At 38.6% G+C, this 12,331-nt stretch overlaps 1 protein-coding gene across 1 annotated transcript in view; it reads left to right on the forward strand.

The window, feature by feature from the left end:
* Positions 1–12,331, forward strand: part of utrn (utrophin) — a 174,570-nt gene that overhangs the window by 5,672 nt on the left and 156,567 nt on the right. The window contains 5 exon segments of the mRNA XM_033991111.2: positions 9,955–10,016; positions 10,087–10,179; positions 10,965–11,042; positions 11,808–11,900; positions 12,080–12,252. Of these exon segments, the coding sequence (XP_033847002.1) occupies positions 9,955–10,016; positions 10,087–10,179; positions 10,965–11,042; positions 11,808–11,900; positions 12,080–12,252 (499 nt within the window).

Genomic DNA, 12,331 nt, shown 5'->3' on the forward strand with positions numbered 1-12,331 from the left:
TGCGATTTGTGTTTTAATAGTAGTGCAGGATGCTCATATTAAACATGATCCATGGAGTTAAAAAATGAACTGAAAAAAATGCTCAACTAATTTAAGAATCACATGCTTTCTGAACATGTTTGTAGAGGTCTAAACTACCGTGCAAGCAGGGTTTGTGCATAACATGTGATATTTAGGTGTTTGCACAAGAACTGATGCTGCTTAAAATTGCAGTGTTTGCGATCTGCTAATCATGATCATTCAAATTGCAACTTTGAACTTTTCTTTGTATCATATCAGTCCAACAATTCGTAGATCCATAACTGGGCCCGGACTGAACTTTTACCTATTATGCATGAGTTTTTAATGAATAAGGGATGATACTGTATTTTAGTTTTTTATCAACAACACGGGACTATCTTTTGGTCCTTTTTGCTTGATGTGGATCTGGAAAGTCCCTCTTGGTCCACTGCCTGTAACTGGCCTCACCCTGACTCCACTTCATTCCTCTCAGTAGCTTTAAAGCAGCTGTAGTGACGTGTATAGAACATACTTTTTTACTTCTTAACCAAGAGGTCACTAGGGAGGGAAATTATTTTAAAGGGATGTATATTTTTGAAAGTCTGTTTTATTCTTATTATTTGTGGTAATGGCACTCCGCATGGATGGAACTATATTGAATCTTAATACTGCTAAGTACACTCATTACTAACATAAGTAACTCTTTATAATGAACTGTCAGGATTTTGCTATATATTTCCCCTGAATTGTTCTTTCTCAGAACGATAATGACTATAATCAATTTTACATTCTCATTTTTATAATATGCTATTATTCAAAAAATTGTAAACTGCCTTCAATTACATTTTTATAGAAATGTAGTCTAATTTTAATTGTTCAAATTAGAATTAGATGTTTTGTTTTTTGTTTTTTTTGTACAATGCCAATTGTTTAATTACACAATAACACAGCTTTACAAGTAAAAAAGTCAGGGGTTAATAATGTTAATTGGATTTATTTATAGACTCTTTGGGGCGGTCCTTCTTACCTCCTGAACCCAACTACCACCAGACCCCGAATGCAACTCTACTTCCTCTTTCACTCTTTCTCTATCTCCATCATTCGTTTCTTCCTGTTCCTGTTTACACAGAATGTTTGTTTTTCATTCTTTGTGTCAAACTTTCTAAAATGAATAAAAGTAGATGGTGGTCATGGCGAAAACGTAGCTATTTTAGGAAGAAAGGAAAACATGGACAGGAGCATAATTTAGGTAAGTGCATGAGAAGGTACTGTACCGATGTAAAGTACACAGCAGTAAATTTATACATGTGCTACTATTACTTATCACAGATAGCATGCTTTATCTTTTTGCTTTCATCTTCAAGATACTTTAGATTAGATTAAACTTTATTGTTACACATGTACAAGTACAGCACAGCAAAATACAGTTTTAACATCTAACCAGAAGAGATGAAGGCAAGTACAGTGTTTGCGACAATGTTTTATATAAGTTCACCACTGCTCTTGTTGCTCTTGCTTTGGCATATTGTTACAGATAAAACAATTTAGTCTGCTACATGTAGAGTGACTTATTTATAATATATAAATAAGTACAAAACCTTTTTTCCTTAAATGAGTTAATTATTCCCCCCTCCTCCCAGAAAGTAAACAGAACTTTGTGACAAAAATGTAACAGGTAGATCAAGGGTGCTCAGACTTTTTCAGAATGTGAGCTACTTTTAAAATGATCGTGTCTGAAAGATCTACCACCTAATACAAAAATGTTAAACATATATTTATTTGTAAATGTATTATGAATTCTTACATGTACAGTTCATTTTGATTTACCTTGCACAACGTCATGAGATAATACTGCACAGCACAACTGAACTTCTTACATGTTCATAATTACTTGAATGATGATTACTGCTCTGACTTGCACTGAATGGAATCAGTGAGGGATGCATAGTTCGGGCAGTAGCTTCTGACAGCCAGGAGTAAAATAGCATTTTCCGTTTGAAAGCAATAACGGAGCTAATCATGTTGATTACAGTTTTGTCTTTTTTTATAGCCATAAAAAACATGTTAAACGAAGTATCAGAATTTACTGCATTTTTTTCACACAACTGCTTCTATTTTACACATCCATCCGTATTTTTTCTTTTACGCATCGAATAAATGAGTGGGAAAATCCCCACAGCCCCCGTGCTCTCATTCGTCACCTTCGAGGGACAACAGAGGCAGATTACCGTAATGATGGTAAAATATTTAGATAGCCCCATGTCTCTGCTTTGAGACACCGTTTGAATTTACATGAGAGCATGACTGGTTGGGGAGTTACACTGCTGGAAAGTCCGCAACCACGCTCTATCAGTGACGATAGGATCCGACGCTATAGGGTTAAACTAACTCACGCTTGTTTATGCGTGTGCAGCGCCCATGATGTGACCTAGGGTCAGGTGCAATCTGACTGGTTGTCCTGTATATTAGTCATGTGACTGGATGGATGACGGGATGTGATCTACTCAAAATGCCGCGATCGACTGGCAGATCGCGATCGCCTGGTAGATCACAATCGACGTAATGAACACCCCTGAGGTAGATAGATGCTGTCTTCTTCTAGTTAGAAAACATCTTATTTATTGAAAACGTGAACCATGAGCCATGTTAGTCCATATATGATGCTTTGGGATGAGATCTAGTTAGCTGTCCAAAGGTGCTAGCGGCTAGTAATTATTGTTGTATGTGAGCAATGTGATAATAGAAAGACAATATAAAGTGAAATGATTCAGAGACTGATTCAGTGTTTTTTTGTACATAATGCTGCCCTATGTTCAAATGCAGATACATGCTGCTGTCTGCCTTTTACCATCCACTCATCTTATTGGTCAGTCTCCATCATGCTCTGAATGAGTGACAGGTGGATTTAACCAACCACAGTGAAGTGAAATCAAAATTGTGACTTATGTGCTAATTGCTCTAATTGGCCTATTATTCTACCTTAATGTAAACACTAGAAGTTGTGTTGTGTGATTGTCCCAGATTACCCCGATGTTGTGTCTATGTTTTTGCATGGATGCATGTATGTAATCTGTTGACGTTCTTGGCATTCCCACTGATGCACACTGCAATGGTACAGAACAGTGGTCTCTGTGTTTGGCCCCCTGTCCCACCATGCGTTATGACTCAACACAGTTTGGCCCCGGCCCACTGTGCTATGGCCCCCTGCTTACCCCCTCACTGTCCCACCTCCCATCAGTCCTTTCCTGCATTCCTCTCATCTCCACTCTCACTGATCCAGCAGAGACTGAGAAGAGAGACCAAACCATGCCTGCAGTGTGCACATAGTCCCGGGTCCTAGTTTGTCCAGCTGAGGGATCGGTTTTGTTTTTGTTTTGGAAGGGTTGCGTTGAGGAAGCTTGCTGATAAACATGGCAGAGGATGGGCCTAAACTCACAGGTAGGATAGTGGACTGGTTAGATGTGTTCATAGCAGGTGCAGTGGTACAGGTGTGGGAATTGGGATACAGCTAACCATTTTCCTTGTGTTAATGAGAAAGTAATGTTATTTAATGACAACTAATATATATTTTAAACTTTCAAATGTACTACTACTAGAGATTTTGTCTCATTTTGTATCATGGTTTAACTAGAGCAAGCCTGTCTTATCTTATTCAAATTAAAAGCAACATACACTGCCTGGCCATAAAAAAAAAGTTGCCACCTGGATTTAAATAAGCAAATCGGTACAGGTTGCTGCAGTTGCTCAGGTCTAGGTTTAGCATCAGTCTGTGCTCAAAGAATGAGGTCAGCTGACACCTGAATATACTGAATGACCAGGTTATTCCATCAATGGATTTTTTCTTCCCTGACATATTCCAAGATGACAATGCCAGGATTCATTGGGCTCAAATTGTGAAAGAGTGGTTCAAGGAGCATGAGACATCATTTTCACACATGGATTGTCCACTACAGAGTCCAGACCTTAAACTCATTGAGAATCTTTGGGATGTGCTGGAGAAGGCTTTGTGCAGTGGTCAGACTCTACCATCGTCAACGCAAGATCTTGGTGAAAAATGAATGCAACACTGGATGGAAATCCAATTGTGACATTGCAGAAGCTTATCAAAACCACAGTGCCACAGTGAATGCATGCTATAATCAAAGCTAAAGGCGGTCCAACAAAATATTAGTGTGTGTGACCTTTTTTTTTTTGGTGGCGACTTTTTTTTCGGCCAGACATTGTATATTATGAATTCATTTGTAAAAACATTAATTACTAACCAGGTTTTCAATTTTTATCTTCTGAATACATCTTCTAAATGGTTTCTTGGAGTACATATTAGTGTAAACATCATAGTGATCATAGAAAACAGGGAATAGCAGCAGTAGTACCACAAGTAGTTGTACCACCCTATAGTAGTACAATAGTACAAGCAATAGTTTTAATAGGTGAAGTACTATTATTGTTTTACAATATTAGTTGGTGACAGTATCGTTTTATTACCCTTTTCAAAGTATATTGTTAATAGAAACATATTGGTGAATAACAGTTTTGAACACTTCTTCCACCTTTTGTATGTTGCTTATTTGTAAAAGCTAGCATGTAGATCCCGCTGCACAAAAGCCTGTACGCAACAGTGTTAACTCTTACCGTTTTGCTCCCCTCTAATTATGCCATTACACAGCCTGCCTCACTAAAGGTGTGTTTGCCAGGCTGCTTAGTGGGGATATGGGATAATCTTTCTGGACGTTCTGAGTGTTTTCCTAACAAATTCCCAAATGTTGGTGAGGGAAGAGCGTCAACAAGGTTGCTCTGGCCGGGGCAGGCTCAGACAAGTAACCGCTGTGGGGAGGAGGGAGGAATGCTTGGGAAATTATAGGAATTCTATGCATTCCTACTTACCTACAAAGTTCACATGTTTGCAAGTGAATTAAAGTGACCAAATATTGATGTAATAGTGTAGCGGATGGGGAAAGTGTGTTTGAGTTCAGAGTAGTCAAAGTTTGATTGAAATGTGAGTCATTGGTTTACATGTTAGTGCTGTGTGTGGTTGTTCTGTACTGAAAGGCTGGACAGCTGAGCCTCAGTCAAGGACAGGTTCACCTTAGGAAATGCTTTATGAGTCAGGCCTCTGTGTGGAAGTAGCTTTACTGCAATGACTGAGCTGTTGGACAACTGAAGTGATTAAAAGCACTGAGCAGAGGCTAAACGTAACAAGATACTTTTTAACATCATGGGGGACTGTCCAGTTTGAATACATCTCTGAAACTTAAGTAAATTTAATCATCTTGGCAATTTATTAAAGCTCCACTGTGTAACTAGATCATATTTAAAGCATTTTGGATGTTTTTTTTTTTTGCACTCATAAACATAGAAAAACATGACTCCATACTCTGAGTGGGCTTGTGTCTCCACAAACCTGACTCTTACTTGCCCAGGACTGATTAAAACTCAATCAATTTCGCAGCCCTACTTAAAGTTTGTGGTGGTGATAATTACTAAATCTGTATGATAGCACTGTATGTCATTTGTTAATGCAATATCAATTGATTAATTTGTACTGTGGTACCAAAAAGATGCAGTAGCACTTGAAAGTATTGCTAGTAGCAGCAATGATTGTTGTGGTGGAAAATGTATTTTATTTCACAATTTACTGTTGGAGTATGTCTTCTTTTTTACTTGAGCCATATTTCAGCTGTAGTTGGCAATGCAGTACACATAGTTCACTTGTTGATTTTTGTCACTGAAAATAAATGGATTCCTGGATATATCACAAGTGTACTTTATATGTCTAATGGCTAAACTTTGTAAATATCTGTATTTGTTGAAGCTCTGACCTCATGTTGACTGTGTGATGCTGCCGTGGTAACCCTTTGGTTTGTTTGGTTTTCACTTCAGCGCCTCCCTCCATTTCCCACTGGGCCTGCCGTGTGGTCACAAACTCTCCACCTGTGAAAGAAGTGCACACACTGAGAGGCCACGGCTGTTTATTTAGTGTGACTGTTACGTGGTACCAGCTGGCTTTGACAGATACACCAGTTGTAATATTTTCACTGTTATTGCATGTTTAGAAGTTTGGTTTGATTTCCATTGGCAAAAAATATGAATACCTCTCCCTGGTGTATGTTAGAACGTGAACAGTGTGTACTCTAAGTTGTTGTAAATTGAGAAGGTTTGAAGTTAAGATGGCTGGATGAATGATCACATCTCCAAAATTACAACTCTTGAAGGGTGTTCCTCTGGTGAAGAGGTCATTGTTATTTCAAGCTTTCGCTTCTCAGCTGACTACTGTAACTCATATAAAATGTGCCACTTTCATGTCAGAACAGCCAAAGCGTTGCAGTCCATTTGTTTCTGTTAGGTTAAGTAAGGTGACTTTAATGATTATGTAATGACATAGCGCACATGTTTTTCCTGATTGCTGTACATAATAAACTTTAGGCTTTAATAGTGATAACTCATAAATAGGTTATTAAAACTATCCAAAAGTCAACATCCTATTCCTAATCTCATAATGTCTATTTATTGAGCTGTGAGAGCACACCAGTGGGATTACTTCCTGATGTAATCACGACTTCCTGTTTGGTTTGGGAGGAAATGCCTCCTTGCACTTTTACTGTACTTGACCCTGTCCCTACATATTGTTCACATCCCTCTGACTGGACTGTAGTTAAATGAGCTTGTGTCCGAGTTGTAGGCTACTATTTGTTTTGCCTAGAAACATGGTGCAATTTAGTCATACCTGCTAACATGGCTGGTGTGGTAAATCATTCATATGGCCAATTAAATTAGGGCTGCAGTGATTTATAATTGAAAAGTATGTTTTGTTCAATGTACAGTTTTCAAAGAAGTTCAGGAGCATTAACATTTGAGGAAAGACTGAAATATGAACTGCTTAACTGATATGAGAATGCCATGCATTTCAGTACATCTAAAACAAAGAGTTTTTTTTTCCAATAAAAAGACAGGATAGGTTGTTGTTTACAGTGGACATAGTATTACTTTACAGTGTGATGATCCCAGTCTGGTTTTGTACTTTTTGGGTGCATGTTTGTGTTTCCTGCTGCTGGCTCTTTCCCCTCCTTTCCAGGTTCCAGAGTAGGGTAAGGGGTGGCAGACCTGATTAGCTGCACTTGGTTGTGGGCAGGACCCACCTTCTTAATAGTGGGCTTTTGGAGACTACACATTTCTCCTCACTACACGAAGCCACAGCCATTGTTTGCACTTGTTTTTAATAAATAGCTATTTTTGTAAACCTTTTTAAACATGTGTGGACTCCATTTTGTCCGAATCCTGAGCCAGTTTGTGACAACAGTCTTTGAGATTGATAATTAAGCCTTGTAGGCTACAAATTTTGACTTGACTGTGCAGCCCTACAGCTAACCTGTGGCCCTTGTTACATAGAGTTGAACATATTCACAAAAAAGGCATTAGAAATGCCGTGTGTAAATATGTACAATATGAAGCTAGGTCTGCTCATAATATGCATAGTGAAAACCACGTGTATGGCACCACTATCTGTATCTGTCTGTTTACATGGCGGTGTGTGTGCGCGTGTGTGTGTGTGCGTGTGTGTGTGTGTGTGTGTGTGTGTGTGTGTGTGTGTGTAGTTTTATTCTGTCAGCTTAAGTGTATTCTATAACATGGCTGAATGGCTGAGGTATTGCATGTGCTGTATGGCTTGCAAATGTTGATGTTGCTAATTTGAAACCAGATGTATTAATCTAAAAATGTAGTTATGCAGTTGTATATTTCCTTCCAGACTCTTTATATATTTGTTGATGCAATAGGGTGTAGTCCTTAAATTTAAATGTAGGATCCTGGCCCTACAACTATCAACATTTTGAGGTTTTCTAAGCTAAAATGGGTTGGAAAAATATAAAGTCATATAGCATAACAACTGAACACGTGTAGTGCTAATGCTAATACAATCCCTGTTTAGCTGAGGGACTCACAGCTGTGCCAGAGCTTTGATCCGTCCTGCAGTAGGACATTCCTGGCCGGGCCGCGCAGGAGAAACCCTCGTCAGGTGGGAGCGGGGTGGGGGGAGAGTCCTGGATGAATTGGGTGCTTTGTGCTGTAGAGGTGGAAAGGTTCAGAGCCCAGAGACCTGAGCCCACTGGGAGCCTCTGAGGCCTCGGGGGGCCGTCACAGGGTGTCAGCAAGTCAGGCACAGGGAGGGAAGTTTATGTGCTGAAGTTACTTACCTGTCAGCTCTCCATAAAGCTTTCCTGCCACTAAACTATTTTCAATCAATGTTCTTTTTACAAATATATAGTTTTGGCTTATTTGTTGTTTTGACATGACATAAATCTGGATACTATCATAATTCATACCTCTTTATCCAGCAGAGAATAAAGACATTATAAAAAAGTGCATTGATCCAGCATTGCACACACAGACAAAAAACAAAATGTTATTTCTCACATATATTTTTCCCCACTAACAATAACTGATGTCAATATTTTTGGCCTAAAAACCTCTTCTTCAGAATTTTAAAAGTGAAATAACAAAAACTGCATAATAATGAGTTTATTATTTATCTGTCAGGAACTATGTGCAAAAATCGGCACCAGATTTAGCAAAGAGCTACTTCCTTTCCAGTCCCTGGTTAGGTGTATATATAAAAATTAAATCTAAATTAAATTATAAAAAGATTGTATTCTGCATCATTCATTGTGTATTTCTTAAACCCACCCCCACTAATCATTTACACATTATTCTCCTCATCTGTTGTTTCTTCTGATCGAACTGTGCCCCCCCCCCCCCCGCAGAACATTCTTGTTTTTATGCCCCACCTCACCTCTGCCCGCGGCTGCACTCACACTCACTATATACATCCAAAACAATGGACCCGACTGCTAGAGCCAGTCATCATAACCCCTGACCTGTTGTTCACTTCATGGGGCTTTACACAGCAGTTAGTTGGATGATGGTGGCAATTTTACGTCCCTGCATACAGTGCTCATTTAGCTCCCTTCTTTCTGTGATGCTTGTTTTGGTGCTTTGGAACAGATGTTACACCTACCCTTTGACCTCAGGTGAATGATGACAACATAATGAGGTGGTAATTGTGAGAAAGTTGCACAAATCTATTATGTCCCGAACCAGTAATTGTACAATGTCTTGCATTGTTTTTTTAAAAGTGACTAATTGACAGCTCTTAGTGAGGATGTTGTGAGCTCAGTTTTGTGTGGTGTTCAATTTTATTACCGGTGTCTTCACACTGCCCACAGGCATATTTGTAATGGATGAATATGTGACTCTAACTGCTGTTTGTGAATAAAGTTTTAATGATTCTCTCTGTTAGTGTTACTGTCAGCCCTATGGAGACATACCCGACCCAGACTTCCTTATCAGATGAGTCCAGCATTCTACAATTAGAGAACCGCTGCTATACAATAATACCTACAGATTTAAATGTAAAAGCTGTTGAAGTAAAGTAAGTCATGTAAAAAATATTAGGTCCAATAATGGTCTTTCCTGCACTGCTCTGATCTGCAGCAGGGTCATAAAGCACTTCAAAGCTGCTATCCGTGCCTGAAAAACAATGAAACCTTATTACAGAGCCACGTTGGTTGAGTCTAAAGCTGGAGCTGAGTGAAGCTTGAGTGGGCAGAGAATGTGAAATATGTATACAGCCCAATCTGGAGAACAGGAGCGCTGCAGTGACTGGCAAAAGTGTATGTCAACGTGTGTTTTTACCCCTTCTTTTTGAAGCATTATACCTCTTATTAGGCCTGTAAATCTGTACAATATATTTAAGTAAATTCATTCAAAAGTGTTCAGCTCAGAGTATGTTTTGATGTATTTGGCAAATTTGCGTCCCATGTTGCCTTCTATGCCATTTGCACAAGCTGTTTCTATGATTTAATTTATGTTCTGTGCATTTTTTGTGGTCAGCTGAACTATAGCTGTTACTTATGTTATTCAAACTTACCTCTTACATACAAGTTGTTTATTTTTTCGCAGATGAACATGATTCAGTACAAAAGAAAACCTTCACCAAATGGATCAATGCTCAATTTTCAAAGGTAATACACTAAAATCTATGAATGTGTCAACCATACATCTAAACTTAATCTAAACTTTTATGTTATTCAGAATGGAAAGACGCCCATCAAAGACATGTTTTCCGACCTGAAGGATGGGAGGAAACTGCTGGACCTGCTAGAGGGCCTTACTGGCTCTGTCCTGGTTAGTAGAGAGTGAAATGCCCCATTATATTGTCAGTGTTCAATATTGTAGCTGTCCTGGTCATGTAGAGTAAATATCAATTAGGGTTAGGGTTACCTTTGAGCTGGAATTTTGCAAGACTAATTTCTGTTTTGAAGCAAATGCAGCTATATTAAGTGACAACAGACACATGACATGAGCCAACAGCGTCTGATAGAGAATACTCTGTCTATAATTGGGTGTTAATAAGGGGTTTAAATGTGTGTACACTTAAAAGAGCTCCAGAGCTGGCAGCCACTCATCTCGACATTCCTTCCATAAGTTGTCCTGTTTGTACTGCTGATAGGATAATGAATATATGATCACACATGCTCAAATACTGTTGGGAAATCTAGGTGCACACCATAAAAAGTTGAATGCATTCTCACAAGTCAACATTTTTAAGTTTGTGAAATAGAGTTCACATACCAATATTTTTACTATGTTTAATATCAGTTTTTGTAAAATTTTATGTATTCTATTATTCACTGAGTGACTGGTATAGGTTTTATTATTTAGTTTAATCTACAATAAGAGAGTATTGAAAGATGCTATTCAGTTAGTTCAATATTTGGGATTAACAGCTGCAGGGTTAAAGAGTATCTAGCTACAACAATTGATATTGTATTTTATTTTACACTATTAGTGACCAAAGTCTTCAATGACTCAAAATCCCCATGCCAAAACAAAAAAATAAAAAATAAAAGTAAATTCTTGTTGATGAGGAAGTAAATGATGTAACTTTTGTTTTGTTTCCTCTTCCGCAGACCAAAGAGAGAGGCTCCACAAGAGTACATGCCCTCAACAACGTCAACAAAGTACTTCAAGTCCTGCATCAAAATAATGTATGTTTACCCAATTTTCATTTTTGCACTGTAATTATTTTGCTTCATTTGGACATGAGTGGAGTGAAACTGTAGCGTATTTGCATTGACAAACATGCTGTCTGTTACATTGCAGAATCCTGTGTACTCCATTGAGGTTCTGTTTGAATGGGTCATTTTGTGTTTGCTTGCCCTGTTTGTTTTTTGCCCAAAATGCTGCCCTTGCAGTTTTGCTCATTTTTCCACCTCCACTTTGTACACAATGGATGGTCTTAATACTTTGACTTTAGCAGTGGGATTCAAGGCTTGTGGAAATTGCTTGTCTACATTGCTTTAACTGGTAATTTGAAATATTGCCTTTGAGTGACATCTGAACATGTGACCTTACCGCAAATGTTGAGTGTTTAATGTGTAGAAGCGCAACTTGTTCTTTACTGTAGTTATGCTTTTGTTGCACATCTGCTTTCAGTTAAGGCTGTCCAGATGTACAGTAACTTTGCAAACATTTGTTAAAAATTTGAAGGCCAACGTGTTTCTTTAAATAAAAGTGGATCGTCTCTCTTTACATTTCAAATTTGACTGTATGGTACTAATTTCAGGTGTTGTTTTCCAAATGTTATATAATGTATAAATAAAATGACAGCCTTTCGGATTGCAATTACATATATGTAGTAATTACTCCAGTCTATTATTAGAGGTGTAGGAGTCATACTGAGATTGCATTCCACTTTGGTCTAGTCCGCAGATGTGTTTTTCTCATGTGAACTGTGTACTCTCTGTGTACAGGTGGAGCTGGTAAACATTGGGGGCACAGATATCGTCGATGGGAATCATAAACTCACCCTCGGACTCATCTGGAGCATTATTCTGCACTGGCAGGTGAGCAAACAGCCCTACCGACATCTGCTGCCCACATTTGCTCTCTCTCAATGCCAGTGTACATGTTTGCTTAAAAGTGCACTAACTTTTCTGGTGGAGATTTGACCTTGGCCTGTTAGCGTCACCATAGGGCACCAGATAAACAACTGTTATTTTTGCTTGTCGATATGTGCATCTAGGTAAAAGACGTCATGAAAGATATCATGTCCAACCTGCAACAAACAAACAGTGAGAAGATCTTGCTGAGCTGGGTGCGCCAGTGCACTAGATCTTACCCAGAAGTCAATGTGCTCAACTTTACTACTAGCTGGTCCGATGGTCTGGCTTTCAACGCTATCTTGCACCACTTCAGGTAAATGAAACTAATCACGTGTTAGGAGTAACAAAAAAGTTGTAGGCCTACCAAATCCCCCTTTTCTTGCTTAAATTAC

The sequence above is a fragment of the Periophthalmus magnuspinnatus genome, chromosome 24 (genome assembly GCF_009829125.3).
Source record: "Periophthalmus magnuspinnatus isolate fPerMag1 chromosome 24, fPerMag1.2.pri, whole genome shotgun sequence".
In the NCBI taxonomy this organism is placed as follows: domain Eukaryota; kingdom Metazoa; phylum Chordata; class Actinopteri; order Gobiiformes; family Gobiidae; genus Periophthalmus; species Periophthalmus magnuspinnatus.